The 23,382-nt window shown below is 38.4% G+C and overlaps 1 protein-coding gene across 1 annotated transcript in view; it reads left to right on the top strand.

Moving 5' to 3' along the window:
- Positions 1-1,435: 1,435 nt before the first annotated feature.
- Positions 1,436-23,382, top strand: part of MED13 (mediator complex subunit 13) — a 94,357-nt gene continuing 72,410 nt past the window's right edge. Inside the window, exons 1-3 of the mRNA XM_082678740.1 lie at positions 1,436-1,575; positions 3,409-3,643; positions 11,761-11,929. Of these exons, the coding sequence (XP_082534866.1) occupies positions 1,510-1,575; positions 3,409-3,643; positions 11,761-11,929 (470 nt within the window). The 5' untranslated portion in view covers positions 1,436-1,509. The remainder of the gene's footprint in view (positions 1,576-3,408; positions 3,644-11,760; positions 11,930-23,382) is intronic.

Here is a 23,382-nt window from a genome sequence, read left to right as displayed (position 1 = left end):
AAGTAAGTCCGTGTTCTCATGGAGATGATGCTCTAGTGGGCACTTACATACATTGGTTCACTTATTCCTCACAATAGCCACACCTAATGATGACAACAATAATAGATAACTCCAAACAGTGTTTATCTGTGCCGGGCACTGGGCTACGTGATTTCTTTGTGTTAACTCAATTACCACAACAACCTGTGAGGTAGGGGATATGTTTTCCTCATGTCGCAGATGAGTAAACTGAGACACAGAGAGGTAAGTGATTCGCTCAAAGTTCGAAACCAGGCAGGGTGGCTCTAACTCCCAGGCTGTTAACCACAGGCTATATTGTTCCGTTTATGTTTCTTAACATCACAACTTTCAAGTGACCGAATCCTCTCTCAGATCATCTGACTCCCAAGCCCAGGGGTTTGCTCTGCACCCCACGGCCTTGTGGAATAAATGAGAATGGCTTGGAATTTTTGCAACACTTTCTCTTCCAAAGAATTCAAACTGATTTCAACGTAATTCTCAGATTTGTGATGTGAACCCTCTTGTACTGTAAATTCTCCGGCAAGGAGAAAGATAGCGCCAGGGCCCGGGTCATCCCACACTGGCCGGGGCACCCAGCAGATGGCGCTATTTTAGTGGCCACCAGCTGGCTACCCTGTGCCCCTGGGCTCACCGCCTCTGCTGAAAGCTTCCCGGCCCTCCCTCGCTCCCTCCTCTCTCCTCCTCCCCACGGAGACCCGGGCCCATGTGACCTTCAGGCGGCCAATGGGCGAGCAGAGAGGGCGAGCTGGTCCCTGTGGCCGCCATTAAAGCGAAGGGAAAACCCGTGAATTCGGATTAAAGGGGGAAAAACACCGCCCGCTGGGCCCACAAAATGGGGGAGTCTACGGCGTCCCGGAGGTGAGGCCGCAGGAGAGCGGACGCTGGTCCGGCTTGGCTCAGGGACGACACGAAGACACAGCCAGAGAATGGTCTGAGCCCGCAGACGCCGCCACCACCTCCGCCACAGAGGAGACTCTGGGCTTAAGGACATCGCCGCTGCCGGGCCGGGGGCCTCGGCTTCTCTCCCCGTTCTCGCCCTTCCCGCCCCTCTGCGGGCGCCTCTTTGCCCGGGAGAACCCTCCAGGGCTTGGGCTCTGCCCTCTCGGACTCGATTTTAATTATTTATTGTGTAATTTATTATTTTTTCTTGTGGCAGGGGCACACATCCCCTCTGTCCCCCAGAGAGGGACGAGCGTCCGCGGGCTCCGCGGCGGCCTCAGTCCGGCCGGCGGGGCGGGCGCGGCGCGGCCCTCCCGCCTCCGGCCCTCGGCCCCGGGCGGCTGGGTGCCGGCCGGGCGGCGGGGGCTGCTCGCGGCGGCGGGGGGGTGGGTGGAGAGGGCTGGCGGCCCGGCGGCCTCCTCTTCCACCGCCCCCCCCAACCACCACCCCCCCCGCCCTCCCCGGTGTCTGTGTTTCTCTCTCTGGTCGGAGGCGGCGGTAATGGCGGATGGTGGGTTGTGGCGCCGGCGGCGGCTGCTGTGAGGGACGATGAGTTCCTCCTTCGTGCCGAACGGGGCCAGCCTGGAAGATTGTCACTGTAACCTCTTCTGCCTGGTGAGTGACGGGCGGGGGCCGCGGCGAGTGGGCGGTGGGGGAGGGGCCGCGAGGTGCGCCCTTGGGCCGTGGGGGAGGGGGTCCGGGTCGGATCCAGATGCCCGAGTCCCCGGGCGAGGCCCAGCCGGAGCCGGCGCCGCGGCAAGCTCGGCACCAGCCCGGAGACGCGTTCCAACCCCGCCGTCCTGGGCTCTGTTTTAGGAGTGTCGGCCTTTTTTCTTGTTTCCGACTCCTTTTTCCTCACCGTAGTCTTGTCTTCAACTTGGGCTCCTTATCTGGCAGGACGCTAGCATTTCCCTCTGTGTTTCTTGCTTAACTGTTGCTTTTCTCCTTGTTGACCATGTACCCCCTCCTCCCACTTTCCACTGTCGCCCGTTCTCCCACTGCCTCACTCTGCTCATTTGGTTTCTCCCAGTAAACAGGACCCCGGAACTTAAGCACTCTTTTCGTTTTGCGTTTTTTCATATGAGTCAAACTGTAGGGGGCTAGTTTCTTCCTTGGGTGACTTCAGACTCTGTGTAAAAAAAAAGTAAATGCCATTTCATATGTTTTCTCTTTTAAACTCTGCAAAGAATTTGCCATTTTGACAGTTTCTGGCCGTCTTGCTTTTATTAGAACGTTATGTTTGTGTGAGAGTGGAGCGGGCTGATGGAGGAGGTTCTGTGGTTCTGTACTGAATGTTTTGATATTTGTCTGTTCTGCCTGCGTTTTTAGAATGTTTTGAGGAGGCTGCTCCTCCTTTTATTGAAAAGTCAGGGGAAGCTGGATGTAGGGAAGACAATTGTGTAGGTTGGCCCAGGTCTGGGAACATCCAATAAAGACTTTCAAAGTACCAACTGTTGCAAAATTCAGTCTTCAATTAGATAGTAGCTTAGCTTCATAAATGATTTAAAGTTTCGGTAACTTTCTTTTTTCGATTTCCCTGTCCTATGAGAAATATTAAGAGAGTGTGTGATAGGTAAGTGAATTGAGTGGGCGGAGCACAACTAGTTGGCAAGTGTAAACTGCCAGTCGTGTATCAGCAGTTTCATTTTTGGCACCTTAGGCTTTGCACCTTTAAGTTATATTAAAGAGTTATTGAATTTGCTCTGATGAATTACTTTCACAATGCTACGTGGAGCTCTTTAACGCCTTTCCCCCTTATAAAATGTTTTCTTGTACAATATCCATTAATCAGCATCTCTTCAGTTGTAATAAGACAAACGGGTTTTACGTTTCTGTCTTCTTCACCTCAGTCTATTTTTGGTACTTTTAGGATCAGGTTCTTTGAAGATAAGACTAGCACAAATCTGATGGTTCTTTGTAAGCAGCTATTTGACTTTTTCTAAAAGGGATGTGTAAAGATTTAACAAGATTTTTTTCAAATGTAGTTCACATTTCATTAGAGCCATGACTTCTATAAACATGGAATGATGAATCTTTAAAAGTTCATTTTGGTATAAGTTTGACACCAAGAAACAAATGTAACCAGTTAGAGCAGAACTTAGGACAGAGAGTAAATGTTTACTCAGTGTGCAGCATTAAAGTACATGTTTATATTTAACATTGTTAAGTTTCTTTTATTTCTCCTTGGGACACATTTATTGACTTGCTATTCAGTGACATGTCAGCATTAATTTTTTAACTGTTTGTTTTTTTCCTTTAAGTTTTGGTTGCTGAATTATCAGAATAAGCTTTTTTTTTTTTTTTTTTTTTTGGTCAGTCTGCTTTAATATCGTAAGCATATGTTGAAAAATTGTAATGTCTTAATGAAATAAGGGACTTTAATAGTGAGTACTTTTGATTTTGAATGAATACGCAGTGATAAAAAAAATCATGCTTTCTTTTCTTCAGGCTGACTTGACGGGAATTAAATGGAAAAGATATGTATGGCAAGGCCCAACTTCTGCCCCCATTCTGTTTCCGGTGACAGAGGAAGACCCCATTTTGAGCAGTTTTAGTCGCTGCCTTAAGGCAGACGTACTTGGTGTTTGGCGGCGAGATCAAAGACCTGGAAGAAGAGAATTGTGGATATTTTGGTGGGGCGAAGACCCCAATTTTGCTGACCTTATTCACCATGACCTGTCAGGTGAAAGCAACTTATTTGTAACTGACGATATAGCAATGTTGTATACTTTTCTTAAAAACATTTGTATTAAAAATTAAGATTTTTTTGGTGGAACATTGTTGAGTATGAAACCAGATAAAAATTCAGCTTCATGTTTTAGTTCACTGGTGTTATTTTATTTTACTTAAAATTATGCATATTATGGCAGGTTTTTTAAGCCTTGAATAACTTTATTCTTTTACCACCCAGCTTTCTCATGAATTTCTGGCAGACAGGGCCCAAGGAAGGCATGTTACGTTAATTAACTTAAGAAAAATGGAATTGGGGAGCATTTCCTAACAAAGTCATAAAATACTTTGGAAGCCAAGTGTAACTCATCTTTGAGTCAGTTCTGCCACTGCTGTCTTCTGTATGAATGTGTAAACAGTTGTAGAAGGATCTAGAAATGTTGTATTGTAACTTTCACGTGTTTTTTTCCCCAAGCATATAGTTACTTTATTATTTTTATTTGTGGCTGTTACATTATTAACATATGAATGCATATGTTAATTTTCTTATTCTTGGAAAGTGATACTTTTATTTTAGATACTGTTCCATCAAAGACTGTCTTTGATATGAAACAGTGCCAACTTGTTAGCTTTTACAGTGGGACATGGAATCATAATCTGAAAAGTTAGAGAAATAATCTTATGAGCAAATCAGTAAAATTAAAGTAAAATTAAATGTAAGTTGTTTTGATGTATATTAAAATATTATGTGGGTATTTTTTTTCGATGTTTTATGTTATGTGTTTAAATATGTTTTCTCCTGAAACTTCAGTTATATAAAAAAAATTTCTTCTCTAGTTTAACTGTTTTTTAGCATATTTTCTTAAAAATGGTAATACCGACACCTTAAAATATTGATTTGAACATAATGAAAGTAATTTTGGAAGATTAGGCTTTACTTGTCAGATTTTGCTGAATGCCATTGAATACTAAGAGTTTATCAGAGTGAAAGCAATTGAAGTAGTAAAGAAAAATATATTAGTAGTTGTATGTAATCATATTTACTGTTCCAAGTCTGTCCTATACTGTTTTAAACAGGTGGTGTAGCCAATGGTATTTTTATAATGTTTTAGCTTTTTTTTTTAACTTGTCATTTACTTTAGAATGTTTTTACCTAAATCAGACATATCTTAGAGAATAATAAGGTCTTTGCTGATAGAGTATATTTGTCGCGCCCTTTTGTTTGCTCCAGGGACACCGTCTGCCTCCCTTTTGGGGTAATTAGTCTGCCTCTGTCTCTCTAGCTAACCCCTTTTTCATTTCTTCCCATCTGTGGCACTCTATCCCCTTCTTTTAAGCTCCCCTGAGAAGAGAGCAGCTGGACAGTAGGGGTGGCATCAGCTGCAGGAGGCAATCCTGAGTTCCAAGTGGAGGTGTAGTAGTGAGGAAAAGGGACCCGGAATGACCCAGGTGGTAACAGAAAGCTGGTTAATTTAGTTTCAGCCTGCTCTTCACAGGCAGTGTCCTTCTGTTTGCTTCAGCACCTACCAGATCTTGTGACTGAAATATTTGTGATTATGGTGATAATGGTGCCCCTCTTGTTGGTGATGGAAGGAGGGAGGCATTCCTTTTTGCAGATTAGAATTCTCAGTTTTTCTTATTAACTCAGTAATAAAAGTACAGAGTTGCCTTTGCTTAACCCCGTTAATCTCCTTTGTGTCATCCATAGTGTATTTTTTAAAAGTAACTTTTTGTTTTAAAATATTTTTAGATTTACATAAAAGTTAGAGATAGTATAGAGAGTTCCTGAATAACAACCCTCACCTAATTTCTTTTATTGTTAACATCTTCCATCAAAATGTACATTTTTCACAGCTAATGAACCAGTATTGATACATTGGTATTACCTAAAATTGATAGTTTCTTTGGTTTTCTTTTATTGTTACCTAGTGTCCTTTTTCTATCCTATGATCTTATCAAAGATACCATATTACGTTTAGTTGTCGTGTTTCCTTCAACTGTTCTAGACTGTGACAGTTTCTCAGACTTGCTTTATTTTTGATGATCTTGATAGTTCTGAAGAGTTTGGTCAGGTTCCATAGTGCCTTTTAAATTTCTGCCTGCCTCTTACATGTAGCACATGTTTGGGTCACCTTCCTTTCAAGATTTGCTGATATGTAGAAATAGAATGTAAACTGGTTTTATTGCTAATTGGTGAAAGTCTGTTACAGCAAACCAGATCTGATTTGATACATACTTTAACTCTCAGTTACCTGTTTTGTAGCAGTAGTCGTATTTAGTAATTTGCAAAGACTTGATGATTTTTGGGTCAGGATTTGTGCTAACTAGTACTGGCCTAACTGTTAACATTCCAGAAAGATAATTTGTTCATAATGTCCTTTGAATCCCAAAGCCAAACACTTTTTTTCTTTTACTTTTTACTCTGTTCCCTCTAAGAGAATGGATAGTTGGATCAGTATCCATATGTTTTGATAGAAAAAGAATTGGAGAACAGAACTCCTCTTTGATTACAACCTTTTAAATTTTAATTTTTTTTTAAATAAATTTATTTTATTTTAATTTATTTTTGGCTGTGTTGGGTCTTTGTTGCTGCAGGCAGGCTTTCTCTAGTTGCGGTGAGCAGGGGCTACTCTTTATTGTGGTGGCTTCTCTTGTTGCGGAGCACGTGCTCCAGGGCGCAGGCTCAGTAGTTGTGGCTCACGGAGCAACAGGCTTAGTTGCTCCGCGGCATGTGGGACCCTCCCAGACCAGGGCTCGAACCTGTGTCCTCAGCACTGGCAGGTGGATTCTTAACCGCTGTGCCACCAGGGAAGCCTTAAATTTTAATTTTTTTAAATTTAAACTTTGTAGCAGTCCTCATTCAGTGGTTGTGTGATAGAGATGTAAATGTGGTGGTGGGAAAATTTTAGTTTAATTCCTCTGGTCAAAAGTCTTTATATTGGTTCTTTTAAGTGTACTGTTAGTTTGCTTCAGAGCAAAGTTGTTTCATTATTATTAGTGTGTTCTCAAAGGAGAAGAGTTTTGTGGGTATTTTTATTCTGTGCCTTACCCTTTTTTGAATTTTATTGCTGTCATCATTGGCTTTTAGTTTTTCCCTTGAAACAAAAATAAAAACAACTGCTCCCTCTCTGAGGTTTGCATCTTAAAAAGAAAATCATAGTAGCTAGAATGTGATAAGACTCTTTGAGAAAACTGATACCTTGAGAACTGAAAAAACAGAATCAGTCCGGGCTAAAAATATTTATTTTTCCTGGCTCCTGTGGTATATATATGGGATTTCAGCAACATGTCCAAATACTTTTCATTATAACAGAATTTCATTGCAAATAGTGTCAAACTAAACAGGCCGTTGTTTAGTCTTAGAATTTAATTTTGGATGCTTTTACTGAAGGATTTTTTTTTTTAATTTATTTTTGGCTGCACTGGGTCTTTGTTGCTGTGCACGGGCTTTCTCTAGTTGCGGAGAGAGGGGGCTACTCTTCGTTGCTGTGCGTAGGCTTCTCATTGCGGTGGCTTCTCTTGTTGCTCTAGAGCACAGGCTCAGTAGTTGTGGCTCACGGGCTTTGTTGCTCTGCGGCATGTGGGATCTTCCCGGACCAGGGCTCGAACCCATGTCCCCTGCATTGGCAGGTGGATTCTTAACCACTGCGCCACCAGGGAAGCCCTGAAGGGTATTAATTACAGTGGAATTTAACCTTAAGTGGCAGCTTTAACAAGGTTGACAAATAGGTAAATAGCAGCCAAATATAGGAGTTTAGTGTCAGCCAAACTAAAAAATTGTTTTGTTCACCAGGTAGCCGAAGAGAGTTAATTCATTTCTGTCTTCTGTTCCATAATTTACTTGTGACCCAACTTTTTATGTTTGCTAATCTCTAGGGACAACTTTGTTTGCCATGCTTTTTTGTGTACTATCAGTTTTGAGCAGGAAAGTGTGTCTTTTAAATCTTCAAATGAAAGGTAAGCATATTAGTCTTCTTTTAAACCAAAATTTTTCAGGTTTTGCCGATCAGTAATGCTGCCAGTTTAAGGCTGTCAGTAATATTTGTTGAATGAATAGCTTATGAATGGGCAATTGTTGTTCAAGACAGACACTGAGCTACACATTTAAACATTTCTCTTTATATACACAGTATTTTCTACAGTGATCATTTTTGGCCCATTTATTATTCATTAGTGCATGTTGCATTTTAATAGTTTGGCAGACTTACTTAGGAAAAGATTCCTTTTTTACTGGCTTACCGCCGTGGAGATATTTAAAGATGTCAGTTTTGAGAAAACTGAGTACAAGTGCTAGGTATATCAACTTTTTTTGTTTTTTTTCCCCCACTCATGGAAAATTATTCTGATGACCTATCATATACTTTTGCATCACTATAATATGTATCCTCAGAAAAAATTTTTTTATGGAAATCAAATTTAGCATTTGAACTTATGCATTGTTTTCTTCAAATACTTTGTAAAATTTTTTCAAGTAATGACGATTAAGAGTTCTAATACTAAGGGTAATGGAACAGTACTAAAAACACAGAATTGAAACTGTTTTCTCTGGGGATACAGATACAAGAGGAGGAAAACATTTATTTAAATATATTAAGCAGACTTTTTCCAGTAGGCTGTGGTTGATTAAGTTCAAAAGAGCTAGGTAAAGATTTGCTATGTGTTCCTTCTCCCTCCCTTTTCTGTTACAATACTGGTGTTGAGATTCAAGGACTTATTTTAATTAATGTAAGAGGTGCATATCACTATGTCTTGGGTGGCTTAGTTGTACCATTTCACTCTTCTTTTTTTTTTAATATTTATTGATTTATTTATTTGGCTGTGCTGGGTCTTAGTTGTGGCATGCGGGATCTTTAGTTGTGGCATGAGGGGATCTTTTATTCATTTTTAAATTTTATTTATTTTATTTTTGGCTGCGTTGGGTCTTCGCTGCTGCCCTCGAGCTTTCTCTAGTTGCAGCGAGCGGGGGCTACTCTTCGTTGCAGTACAAGGGCTTCTCACTGCGGTGGCTTCTCTTGTTGCGGAGCACAGGCCCTAGGCTTGTGGGCTTCAGTAGTTGCGGCTCGCAGGCTCTAGAGCGTAGGCTCATTAGTTGCTTAGTTGCTTCCCGATATGTGGGATCTTCCTGGACCAGGGATCAAACCCGTGTCCCCTGCATTGGCAGGCAGATTCTTAACCACTGCACCATCAGGGAAGCTCTGAGGGAATTGTTTAGTTGCAGCATGTGGGCTCCTTTAGTTGCGGCATGTGGGATCTAGTTTTAGTTCCCTGACCAGAGATCGAACCCGGGCCCCCTGCATTGGAGCGCGGAGGCTTAATCCCACCATTTCACTTTTTATATCTCTGAATACAACATGTAGAAGTACTTTTATTATGGTTATAATATCAAAATAGAAGCTTGGCTCAGTAGGCTTCTTGTTGCTAAGTGACACCCCCCCCCCAAAAAAAACCCTTCAAGCTTTTCACTGAATGTTATTAGGAATTATTATTTCCTCAGCAATGAAAAATGAAATTATGTTACTTTTGTGGTGGTTGCTTAGTTACCAACCATATAGGTGAAGATATACTCAAGATATTTGTTGGCCTTAGAAAATCCTAACAAGTGGTCTGTTTGTTTTATGCGTAACTCCCATTTAGTGTTAATGAGCATTGTGGGCATTTGAGGGTATAATGTAAAATGAGTAGTAAGTTCACCTGAGTTTCTCTAGACAAAAAAATTTAGAGCAATGAGGGAGAAATGCTTGAATATTAATACTGGTTAATTTTCTAAACTATATTTATATTCTTAAACTATTTAAGTACAGGTTTAACTGAAATAGATTTTTAAAAATAAAACCATAAAATATTCAGAATTTTATGTGAAAATTTATATAAATTGTATTTATGTAATACAGTCGTATTACTTACTATTCTAAAGATTTTTTACTCTTTTGGGGAAGAAGGCAAATTCAGTCTCAAGTTTTCAGTGAATAATTTTCTGATATTTGAAGTTTATAGTGACTGTACAACTTTGAAATGTAATGGTAAACTGTGTGTCTTGGTTCTTTGTTGGTTTAAAACTTAGAAGTAGTCAGAAAAAAGATTTTGGTAGGGGCTACTTACGTATGACAAATGTTACTCCATTGTGCTTCCTAGAAGGTAAGGATTTTTGAGGTAAAAGGCAATAAAAGTAAAAGTACACTAAATAGGTTATGAAGAAGTGAAGAATTCGGCATAATTCTCTTGGAATTAAGAATATGTGTACTTTTAGTAATCATAAATCACATAACTTTAGATAAATCTCTTAATGTTGTAGGTATTTAATTTTGAAATAATAGAACCTGATTAGGCTGAAAGCAGATTGCAAAAGATTCACTTTTTTTTCTCTCAGCAACTCACAAATATGCTTGTGACCTTCTAAATAAAGTGAAATCACTATGTGCCACTTCCCTTTTCTTCTAGCCTGTTTTCTTTAATAAAGTGAAACTTGTAAAATTTTGGCTTTAAATGGAAGTAGATGAGGATGTCTGTAATATAGTAGAATGTGAAGACCTTTCTCTGTTTATTATTAATGATTTACAAATTATTTCAACTCTCAAGTATTGTCATTTTCTAAAGCTTACCTCATTTTTTAAGAGCTTACCTTTTTTGAAAAAATACAATTAGTTTATTTGAAAGACTTCAACTATAATTTAGGAAACACTTTAAAGAGCAACATAAAATCAACATTAACCTTTGTAGTGGCACAAATTTCTAGTGCAGTTAAAGTCCACTGTCATGCTTTTGAGTTAATGTTTATTCTGCCCATTTGTTTTGTAAGTTATGAATATAAACCATGTGTCACTCTTAATATGTCTCTGCTTTTATTCAAAAGCATCTTAGTTTATTATTTTTCTATTGGAATGTTACATACATTTTTAGTGTTTAATTAAGAAAGATTATTTTTACTTAAATTGAAAGAAGACCCATATTTATAAAATGTTTATAAAGTTATAGAAGTTATAGAAGGATACTAAATTATATTTGAAATAGCAGTTTAAAATATTACAAAAGTTAAAATGCTGACAGTAGTAGCTATCATTTATAGTAGGATTCCTTGGATACTTTGTTATAGGTATGAGATGGATAGAGAGTAAAAAGCTTTTTTTTCTGAACTACATCCATACTTATATCAAAATGACTGCATTTTTTTTTTTTCGCACGCGGTACGCGGGCCTCTCACTGTTGTGGCCTCTCCCGTTGCTGAGCGCAGGCTCAGCGGCCATGGCTCACGGGCCTAGCCACTCCGCGGCATGTGGGATCTTCCTGCACCGGGGCACGAACCCACGTCCCCTGCCACGGCAGGCGGACTCTCAACCACTGCACCACCAGGGAAGCCCTGACTGCATTTTTTTTGTTGTTGTTGTTTTTGTTTTGGTAACTTCACTTGGGTGGTTAATAGATTTGCTGGAAAAATTGAGGCTGTATAGTTAGTGAAGATTGCTATAACTTTATATCAGATGTGCCATTTAAAATTTGTCTTTGAATTTTTAAGTTTCTCCCCCCAAGTAGAGAATCCTATACTGAATAGTAAACATGGGAATCATTAGGTTGTAATGAGACCTAAGGTGGCTGATAATGCACTGCTTGTTGGGCTCTTTGCCAAAAGCTTCCTTTTTATCCATCACTTATTTTTATAGTTGAGTCATGGATTAGAATGCTGATGGACATAAAATATTTTGAGTTTAATTATTAACTGTCTAGTTTTTTTGGCAAGGTCCGTTTTGTAAAGTAACTAACAAGTGAGCCAGCTTAGAAATTGGCATCTTAGTTGTAGAATGTGTATTATTTCCCTTGGTTATACAAATGTCCTTTACATTTATACAGAAACCAAATCAGTCTGTTTGCAGTATATTGTTGCCTTTTTATATGGTGGAAAAATAATTTTCTGGTAATTTAATAGAATACATGGCACTTTGGCCTTTTATTCTCTATGGAGTAGCTTTGAAACCTGATATTTTAATGTCTAGAGAGATACCGAAGTGATTGTAGCTCACTATTCTGAGGTGAAGTAGGGTTTATGAATTTAGGGGTTAAACTATCACACTTTTTACTTAGCTCTAAGTAGATATAGTGCCACAGTGTTACCTTTTGTTTCTTTCATTTCTTTTATAGAAGAGGAAGATGGAGTGTGGGAGAATGGACTTTCCTATGAATGCCGTACTTTGCTTTTCAAAGCAGTTCATAATCTGTTGGAACGGTGTTTAATGAACCGGAACTTTGTACGTATTGGCAAGTGGTTTGTAAAGCCTTATGAAAAAGATGAAAAACCTATAAATAAAAGGTAAGCTATCTTATTTAAACTCTTACTTGATATTTCTTTAGGCTTGTTAATTTTAATGACTTTATAGAAAATGTGTGATAAATTAATATCTTGCAGACATTCAGGAGGTTAAGTTTGGCAAAGTACTATAAGTATTTAGTTTTCTTGGACCCCTTCATTCTTTCTTTTACACATTTGAATAATTTTCTTGCAGTGAGGTTAGGCTGTGTGTCAATGCAGTGGCCTAAGTTTTGTTCTGGGATGGTAGAAAAAATGTGGGATGAAAAGCAGAGACTTATGCATTGAAGTATACTTTTTTTTTTTTTTTTTTTGGCGGTACGCGGGCCTCTCACTGTTGTGGCCTCTCCCGTTGCGGAGCACAGGCTCCGGACGCACAGGCTCAGCGGCCATGGCTCACGGGCCCAGCCGCTCCGCGGCATGTGGGATCTTCCCAGACCGGGGCACAAACCCGTGTCCCCTGCATCGGCAGGCAGACTCTCAACCACGGCGCCACCAGGGAAGCCCTGAAGTATACTTCTTTAGTACTAGTGGAAGTACAGTCGTGGTACTCTGTTAAAATTAAGCAGTATTAATATTTGTTTTTAGATGGTGATCTGTAGTCATGTTTTGGGTTGAGGTAATCCTTCTCATTCTCAAGCCTCTGTTTTTGCTCTAATTAAAGTAATTTAAATCTGTAATTTTCTATATAAGACATGTTTACTTTTGGGGTGTTTTTCAATTTTCTTCAACTTTGAATTAGGCAAATTTAGGACACTTAATTTGTAGGATAATTACAGATGCACAGAAGACTTTAAGACCTGTAGTCGTAAAAGCTTTAGGTTACTACAGTTCTCTGATTTAAATAATATAAGGCACGATCTGTTAGATGATTTAGTCCCAAGCAGTTGTTGAATTAGTGAGACTTGAAGAGAGATGAAACAGTGGTGAGTAAGATGGGATGTGGGAAAAAGAGAAAATGAAGGAAATTTTAGTTTTCCCTAAATGATGTGAGGATATGAAGTATTGGTTGTGACTGTAATCATTGTTGAGATGTCATTTTTTTACATCACGTGCACATCTATTTTCATGCGCACCTGAAATTTTTTCAGACTTCTCTTATTAGTTTCAGTGAAATGGATGACCAGGTAAGCCTGGAGAAATCAAGACTCTTTTCATTTTTTTCTCTCTGAAAATTAAAATAAGCGTTTATTGTCAACAGAATAATTAATCGTACAAGTTAGGAGTGCATTCAGTTGCAAATGACAGAAAACCTAACTACCTGGCTTATGTAGGAATTGAATTTTCTCAATAGCAAGGAGTCTGCAGGTAGATAATCTGTTCAATAACGTCATCAAAAACTAAGGTTCCCTCGAGTTTTCTGCTCTTTCATCTTTAGCCTTTGGGTTTTATCGTCATGGCCCCAGTAAGTGTTGCATCTCCAAACCTCACTCACAGTGGATTCCAGGCAGGAAGAGGAAGGGAGAGAGGAAGTGAGAAGTGATGACCCTTGGATCAGAAAGTAGATTCTTTTCTGGAAACTTTAGCTGACGTTTAATTGGCTGTACTACTGAGAGAAATATTTTTTTATATGGGAACATTGCCACTCTGAGCAAAATAAGGCTCTGATTAGTAAGAAATGGAGAATAGATACTAGGTAGGCAGTTAATTAGAGGAAGGGGAATAAGTATCAGGTAGGCAATTAGCATTGTTCACTGTATATATTTATATAGTTTTAAGAAGTCAAGCTGATTACCAAGATTTAAAATGAAATGCTATAATCCTGAGCCCAACTACTAGATGTGCTCCTCAGAGGCAGTCCCTTTTAATTCTTTTAACTGTCTTTTAATTTATGTATTTAAAAACTTATAAGCAAATACTGTGCTGATTCCTGAGTTTTCTGTTATTTCAGTTATTCAGGATTTAATCTATTGACTTTCTATTAATGGTTTAGCTATCTAACTACCCCAGATGCTTAGACATCGGCATACCTATATACTCTGTTCCCTCTTCCCTTCTCTTTTTTCCCAATATAGTTATGAGATTTGGTAAAAACAATACCTATTGTTTCTATTACTATAATTTTATAAATATTATTTTCAGTGAGCCATTTGGTATATTAAGATTACATTCCATTTCCTCTCTATAATTTTGTTTTCCCCAGTGTTAATGATTATCTCTTTTTTCACTTAATTATCTATGCCAGGGGCTGGTAAACTACCACCCCACAGGGCAAATATAGCCTGCCACCTGTTTCTGTAAATAAAATTTTTATTGTAACACAGCCCTGTTCCTTCATTTGGATTATTTTATGCCTGCTTTCACACTACAGCAGAATTGAATAGTTGTGACAAGAGACAGATGACTCCACAAAGCCTAAAATATTTAGCCTAAAATATTTCTCTGGCTCTTTACAGATAAAGTTTGCTGAACCCTGATCTATGTACTTAATGGTAATTTGCCCCTAGGCTATGTACCAGAAGTATAAAGTCCAGTTTGGACTTCTTGTTCTATAAGGCCTGTTTCACAGCAGTCATCTTGGGAATTCTCGTCGCCTTTTGGTCTGTGTTGGATCCCTTATTTTCTGGATCTCATGTTTTCTTTTTTTGTCTTACTGTTTTGGTAGTGCCCATCTACCTGTAGTTTCCTGAAGTACATAAGAAGTAATATTTTTGAGCTCCTGAATGTCTGAATTACCTCCTTTTCTACTCTTAAGACTTTTGGGCACTAAAATGCTGACTGGAAGTCCTGTGTATGTGAATAGCTCTGAAGTTGCAGGCTTTAGTATGGTGATTGGTCAGGAACCTGGCCATTTTTATTTAGAACTCTGTTGTTATTATAGTAACCACCAGCCAGTTGTAGCTATTTAAATTTCAATTAATTGAAAAAATAAAAATTCAGTTCCTCAGTTGGGCAGACCGCATTTCAAATGCTCTTATGACGGCTGGCTATTGTATTGGGTAGTGTAGGTAGAGAATATTTCTATCATTGCAGAAAGTTCTTTTGGATGGTATTGCTTCCACCAGAGCCTTTACACTTATAATTAAAATAATACCTTAGGAGCATCACTAAAGAAGTCAGTCAAGGTTTTTTTGTTTTATTTTTGGCAGTAAATGAAAGACTATACTTTAAATTTTACCATAAAGCTATGTTTATCTTCTGCCACACCTGTGGCTTTTACACAGTCTCTTTATCTCCATTTTCAGTAAATATAAGCACCACAAGATTTAAGGTGGCATATTAGTAGCCATTTTATATAGCTTTAGGATGTCCTTTGGTTGGGTTCCTCAATACCTCTGAAAACCTGAACTTCTAGGGAAGCTAAGAGCTATCACTGTTATGTTTTCTAAGGACTCAGTTCCTTTCTTCTTGTCTTCTAAGGTAGCACTGTGTAATAGAAGTATAATGTGAGTCGAAATATAATGTGAGTCGCATATGTGGTGTTTTTTTTTTTTTTTTTTTGCGGTACGCGGGCCTCTCACTGCTGTGGCCTCTCCCGTTGCGGAGCACAGGCTCCAGACACGCAGGCTCAGCAGCCATGGCTCACGGGCCTAGCCGCTCTGCGGCATATGGGATCTTCCCAGACCGGGTAATGAACCCATGTCCCCTGCATCGGCAGGCGGACTCTCAACCACTGCGCCACCAGGGAAGCCCGCATATGTGTTTTTAAATCTGGTAGTAGGCACATTAAAGAAAGTTTTTAAAAAAGTGAAATTAATTTTAATATATTTAATCTAATATATCTATTTCAACATGTAATTACATATAAAGATGATATGAGCGAGGTATTTTCTTTTTTTTCTTTTCTTTTTTAACTAAGTCTTTGAAATCTAATATGCATTCTGTACTTAGAGTACACCTCGGCGTTGTCTGGTCACATTTACAAGTGCTGAATAGTCATTTGTATATTGGTTTGCATTAACAGCGCAGTTCTAGGGCTTGAAGCCCAGCTGGGCTTGGTAGTGCTTATTGGTAAAAGATCTCTTCTGTCTGGCTTATGAACCCTCTTGGAATTGTATGCTAAATTGTGACTGTACTCTAGCATCTCAAAGGTAGGGGAAACTTCCATCTTATGTCAAGGTATCCACTGTTTGCCAAGTTGGGCATAGTTACTGTCTTGTTTTTCCTCCTTTTAGCCTGTCTGTGCTAGTCTATTATTAATGTCTGTCATCAAGATTATTATGCATCCTATTTCTGAAGTCTTAAGTGATGATATATAATAGTACTTATGACCCATGAAATTTCTCTGTGATGCTTGAGTCATTAGGATTTGCATGGTCAGTTTTCCACATTCTCATGCTTTCCAGAAACATTAATGAGAAAAAAAATGAAGTGCTAAGAAAGACTTTTTTCCCTCCCCATTAAGCTTTTCTTACTATCATTTCTTACTATGATTCTTAGCGATTCATACAAATCTGTCTTTTTCAACTGTTGGTTTTAGATATGAACCATAATAGAGAAATTTTTTTTCTGAAGGGGAGAAGGGAATGAGCATAACTGGCCAAGCAGTGTTTGAAATCAGGGCTTAATATGTATTAAATCAATTCTCAAAACAGACCTATTACTCCAGTTTTACAGTTGATAAATCTGAAGCATAGGGAGGTTAAGGAACTTGTCCAAGGTCATATTTCTTGCAGGTATTGGAGCTGGATTATAGGGCATGAAAAATATGAGACAGATTGTGGACCCTGTGGACCACTATATCTCCTGTACCTACATCTTTTTAAAGTTATTGGAAATAGTAAAACAGAAGACTTAAAAATTTAAAATATTAGGGAGATACGGTATTTCCTGAACACTTGAAGTTGTAAAACAGAATAATATGTCATTGCTTTCTAAGTATTCTTTACCGTATGATGTAAGTATTGTGTTCACTGAGTGAGCAGAAGTATGTACAAAATCACAGATAAGGTGTTTTATTCTGGATTTTAATATAGATCTTTTGTTCATTGAGATATGGCAAGGATACCTGATATTGAAATTACACTTATAAATTCAAGAAATTTAAAAAGTGACTGAGGGGTCTTCCCTCATGGTGCAGTGGTTGAGAATCTGCCTGCCAATTCAGGGGACACGGGTTTCATCCCTGGTCCGGGAAAATCCCACATGCCGCAGAGCCACTAAGCCCGTGCGTCACAACTACTGAGCCTGTGCTCTAGAGCCCGCGAGCCATAACTACTGAGCCTTCATGCTGCAACGAGTTAAGCCCGTGTGACTAGAGCCTGTGCTCCACAGCAAGAGAAGCCACCACAGTGAGAAGCCAGCGCACTACAACAAAGAGTAGCCCCCACTCACTGCAACTAGAGAAAGCCCCGCGTGCAGCAACGAAGACCCAATGCAGCCAAAAATAAATAAATATATATATTAAAAAAAAAAGAAATTTAAAAAAAAATTACTCTGAGGGCTACAGAAATACAGATTAATGCAGTGGTCCCCAAACTTGTCCGGATGTGGAATCACCTTGAGAGATTAAAAAAATAACCTGTGTATTAACCTGGGAGTGTGGTCTGGGCTTTGGAATTTTTAAAAGATCTCTGTGTGATTCTAATGAAAGACAGCTTTGAAAACTATTGAATTGATGGAATAAAAATCTAGGAATTAGAATGACTAGGATTTTTGGGGGGGGGGATGTTAATTATTTCAAATAATAAAATGGATGATTGTGAAAGAGTTGTGCATAATTTTTAAAGTATCACCATAACGTGTTGCTATTAGATAACACAACATAAATAGAAATATAGGACCAATTACATAAATTTTATCAATCCAATGATAGAATAGGATTCTTTTTTTTTCATTGTGGTAAAATATACATAACAAAGTTTACCATTTTAGCCATTTTTCAAGTGTATGGTTCCGTGGCATTAAGTATATTCACATTGTTGTGCAGCCATCACATTATCTATCTCCAGAACTTTTTCATCATCCTAAACTGAAGATCTGCCCATTAAATGATAACTGAACTTTTTCATCATCCTAAACTGAGAATCTGCCCATTAAATGATAACTCCCTGTTTTCTCCCCCTCCCAGCCCCTGGTAACCACCATTTTGCTTTCTGTCTCTATGAATTTGACCGTTCTAAGTACCTTACACAAGTGGAATCATATAGTATTTGTCTTTTTGTGTCTGGCTTATTTCACTTAGCATAATGTCCTCAAGGTTCTCATCTAGGTTGCAGCATGCATTTTCATTTCTTTTTAAGGCTGAATAATTTTCCGTTGTATTTTTATACCACATCTTGTTTATCCATTCACCTGGCATCTGACATTTGGGTTGTTTCCACTTTTTGTCTATTGTGAATAACACTGCTGTAGATAGTGTACAAATATCTGCTTTCAGTTCTTTTGGGAATATACATAGAAGTGGAATTGTGAGATCATACAGTAGTTCTATTTTTATTTATTTTTTGAGGAATCGCTGAAGTCTTTTCCACATTGGCTGTACCGTTTTATATTCCTACGAGCAGTGCAGGAGGATTCCAATTTCTCCACATCCTCACCAACACTTCCTTTCTTTTTAAAAAAGTAGTAGCTATCCTTAGGGGTGTGAAGGGGTTATCTCATTGTCGTTTTGATTTGCATTTTCTAAATGATTAATGATGTTGAGCATCTTTTCACATGTTCGGTGGCTATTTATGTATCTTTGGAGAAATGTCTCTTCAAGTCTTTTATCCATTTTTAATTGGTTGTTAGGATGACTAGAATTTTAAGTCAACATTCCCTTTAACTAGGTTTATGATTTTAAGACAAGTCACTTAACTTCATTGTGCCTTGAATTCCCTACTAGCAAAATGGGATGTCATCTTTCTGTAACTACCTAACAGAAGTGCTAAAAATAGATTAGATATAGTACCTCCTAAAGCAGTATAGATAACTGTTATATTATTAGAACAGCTAACTTTATTAGCATATTTTCATTTTCTGTCTTAGAATAAAGAATCTTTTGTTTAATTTCAGTACTTAAGGAACATTTTTCTACAATAGAAGATTATCTGTTGAGGTTTCATCTGTAAAATTCTGCCTCACTCATGCCTTTTTGTTTTGGTTATTATAGTAAAAGCTCCTGGAGAGCAGTTTTACTGTATACAATACTTTATAGTAGCCTAACGGTACCTTGGAGTCTCATTGTAGTTGCACATATTTGTTTTAACTCCACTTTTCTAAGTGCTAAGTACCAAAAATTAGGTGATGTTATGAAATGATCTCTTTCCTTGAAAGACAAGACATTGTGAATTTAGTATGGCAGTATTATCTAACATTCGCTTTGGCCTGTAATATTTTCTAACTAGATTACCTTTAATATAGACATACTTTGGAGGTATTGCAGGTTCTTTTCCAGACTACCACAGTACAGCACATATAATAAATCGAGTCACAAGAATTTATTTGGTTTCCAGTGCATTTAAAAGTTATGTTTACACTAACTGTAGTCTATTAAGTGTGCAGTAGCATTATGTCTAAAAAAACAGTGTATATAGCTTAATTAAAAATACTTTATTTAAAAAATACTAACCATCATCTGAACTTTCAGCAAGTCGTAATTTTTTTGCAGTAGTAACATCAGAGATCACTTACCACAGATCACCGTAACGAGTATAATAATGAAAAAGTTGGAAATGTGAGAATTACCAAAATGTGACACAGAAATATGAAGTGAACATATGCTTGAAAAAATGGTGCTGACAGACTTGCTCGATGCAGGGTTATCATACACCTTCAGTTTGTAAAGCACTCAATTATCTGTGAAGTACAATAAAGCAAGGTATACCTCTGTAAGAATTTCAGAAATTTTATCCCATATTTAGAATGTTTAGTTTTTTCCTCCTATATCATGCACAAACTTGGCTTATTTTCAACCATTTTATAACTAGATCAGACTGTATTGGAAACATATGCTAGCAGTATAGGAGGTGATGTTTTTTTTAAAATAGGTAACTGAAAGTGAGAGCTTGCTGTTAAGTAGGGCAGTGCAGATAAATAGTGGGAGCAGAGAGATGATTCTCTTTTAGTATTTTATGTATGAAATGAAACAGTTGAAAGCTGTATTTTTTTTTTAGACTTTTTTTTGATGTGGACCTTTTTTTTTAAAAATAAATTTATTTATTTGTCTGCTTTGGGTCTTCGTTGCTGTCTGCGGGCTTTCTCTAGTTGCGGCAAGCAGGGGCTACTTTTTGTCGTGGTGTGCAGACTTCTTGTTGCGGTGGCTTCTCTTTATTGCGGAGCACAGTCTCTAGGCATGCGGGCTGCAGTAGTTGTGGCACGCGGGCTCAGCAGTTGTGGCTTGCGGGCTCTAGAGCGCAGGCTCAGTAGTTGTGTGGCACACGGGCTTAGTTGCTCCGCGGCATGTGGGATCTTCCTGGGCCAGGGCTTGAACATGTGTCCCCTCCCTCAGGCGAATTCTTAACCACTGCGCCACCAGGGAAGTCAGATGTGGACCATTTTTAAAGTCTTTATCGAATTTGTTATAATATATTTTTTTTTATGTTTTGGTTTTTTGGCCATGAGGCATGTGGGATCTTAGCTCCCTGACCAGGGATCGAACCCACACCCCCTGCACTGGAAGGCAAAGTCTTAACCACTGGACCCCCAGGGAAGTCCCGAAAGCTGTATTTTTAAGAACTCTAGTTCACTAATTAAGTATGAGGATATAAAGTTCAGGTCTCCTAGCCTCTTTGTCTTTAAGGATAAAGAACATGAGACTGTTTTAGGTTGTTGCATAAACTTACAGATGTTCTTGGAAGTATTTGCAGTTTAGATTTGGGAATTTGCTGTTGAGTTACTGAGTAAGCACACAGCAGTCATAATCATTTGTATAGAGAGCATACTTACTTGATCCCTAAAACTAATCAAATTACAATTTCTCTGTGTTTCGATTATTATTGCTTGAGTCATTTCCTTAATAAATGTTTTCCTTGACATAAAGTATTTTTAGTAATTTCCCTTTATACTCTTAAATTTTGCCCCACCAAGAAATTTGTCTTTTAATGTTACCTGAAAAATATGTAAAAAGCTTGTAATGTTAAAAAATATATATTCATTCTAACCAGTTTTATATGAAATTTTCTTAACTTTTTTAGCGTGTTGTGTTTTTGTTTTTGTTTTGCGGTATGCGGGCCTCCCACTGCTGTGACCTCTCCCACTGCAGAGCACAGGCTCTGGACGCGCAGGCCCAGTGGCCATGGCTCATGGGCCCAGCCGCTCCGCGGCATGTGGGATCCTCCCAGACCGGGGCACGAACCCGCGGACCCTCAACCACTGCGCCACCAGGGAAGCCCTAGCGTGTTGTCTTTTAAATTCTCATATCCTTTTTTGCTGTTTAGAGAGAGATGCTTTGAAAATTGATTTCTGCCTGTTTTATGTCAATACACATAATGGGCATTTCCCTCTCAAAAGTTAAACACTAGTGTTTGCTAAGATAAAAATACTATCTAGAAATTGTTATGTATTTATACATTCTGTAACTCAACCTTAACAGTTACAGAAGAATTCTATCAGAAGACACTCGAAAGAAAAGCACAAATATCGCTTCATAGGCATTCCCACATTTAGTAATGAGATTAGTTGCATATATGTTTGTTTACTTTAGGTGCATTCTTTGAGGAAAATAAATGTATGAGACTTATGAGTAATTTTTAAAAATTCTAATGTTTCAACTGGTATCAAGAGTAATGTTTGGTATTAACAAAAGGTACGAGAGTCACACTCTTGATTTAGTGTTTTTCTTGAGCTGTGTTATAACATAGGCCACACCACCGCTTTGTTGAGAAACTTTTTTTTTTCCAGCCCTACAGTTTTTGGGCTGTTTATATTTCCTTAAATTATGGTTGCAAACCAGCAAGTTGTTTTCTGAGTTCTTCTCTTTCTTTTAGTGTAACTAGTAACAGTCAAACTACATTTTCACTTGATGTGTTCCCCCAATTCTGTAAGTTCATTTAGGTATGTTTTCTGCGTTCCAGATTATTTCAGGCAACAGTTTTATGAAGTATTTATCCATTACGTAACATGGGTTACCATTTTCCTCACTGTTTTATATTCCTTGCTACCAGTCCTCTGATTGCAAAACTAATGCCACATATTTAGGTTTTTGTCATGGTAGTCCCTCACCTTTGGTGCCAGTTTCTGTATCAGCTATTGCTGTGTAACAAACTACCCCAAAACATAGGGGTTTAAAACCACAGTTATGTATTCTCACTAATGTACCTACAGGTTAGCCAGGGGTTAGCCAATCTAGTCACACTATAAACCATAGTGTGGGTAGAAGTGTATTCTGTATGATTCTCATCCTATTTAGACCAGTGAGCCAGTCAAGGCATGTTCTTATGGCAATTAAAGAAGCACCAGAGGGCAAGCTAAATTGCATAAGCATATTTCAAGCTTCTGCTTGGCCAAAGCAAGTCACAAAGTGAACCTAAGTCAAAGGCTGGGGAAGTATATTTCACTTCTGATAAGAGGGACTACAAAGTCTGGATAAAGGGAGGGATGAACAAAACATGACGAAGCTACAGTAATCAAAACAGTGTGGTACTGTCATAAAGACAGACATGTAAACCAGTGGAAGAGAATAGGAAGTTCAGAAGTAAATTCTTGTGTACGTATTCAAATAATCTTTGACAAGGGTGCCAGGACCACTCAATGGGGAAAGGATATTCTCTTCAACAAATGGTATTGGGAAAACAGGGTATCCACATGTAAAAGAAAGAAGTTGGACCCTTATATACAAAAAATAACTTAAAATGGATTAAAAACGTAAGACCTATAACTATAAAACTGCTAGGAAAAAACATAGTGGAAAAGCTTCATGTCACTGGATTTGGCAATGATTTTGTGGTTATGACACCAAAAACATAGGCAGCAGAAGCAAAAATAGACAAGTGGGACTATATCAAGCCTAAATACCTTTGTGCGTCAAAGGACATAATCAACAGGGAAAAGGCAGTTTATGGAATGGGAGAGAATATTTGCAAGTCATGTATCTGATAAGGTGTTAATATCCAGCATTATAAAGAACTCCTACAACTCCACAAAATATCAAATAACCCAATCTAAAAATGGGCAAAAGACTTAAGGAGATATTTCTTCAAAGCATGACATATACAAATGGCCAATAAGCATATGAAAGATGTTCAGCATCACTAATCAGAGAAATATAAATCCAAACCACAGTGAGATACCACCTCACATATGTTAGGATGGCTACTATGGCGAAAATAAAGAATAACAAATGTTAGTGAGGGCAGAGAAATTGGAACCCATGTGCACAGTTAGTGGGATTGTAAAATGGTGCAGTCACTATGGAAAATGATGTGGAGGTTCCTCCAAAAATTGAAAACGAAACTACCATATGATCCTACTACTACTTCTGAGTGTGTAACCAAAAGAAGCAATCCTACTTCTGAATGTGTATCCAAAAGAATCTAAAGCAGGATTTTGAAGAGATACTTGCACACCCATGTTCATAGCAGCATTATTCCTAATAG

Source organism: Grampus griseus (assembly GCF_964374135.1).
Source record: "Grampus griseus genome assembly, chromosome: 20".
NCBI lineage: Eukaryota > Metazoa > Chordata > Mammalia > Artiodactyla > Delphinidae > Grampus > Grampus griseus.
Note: the sequence above shows the minus strand (reverse complement) of the source record. Positions and strands in the feature narration are given on the sequence as shown.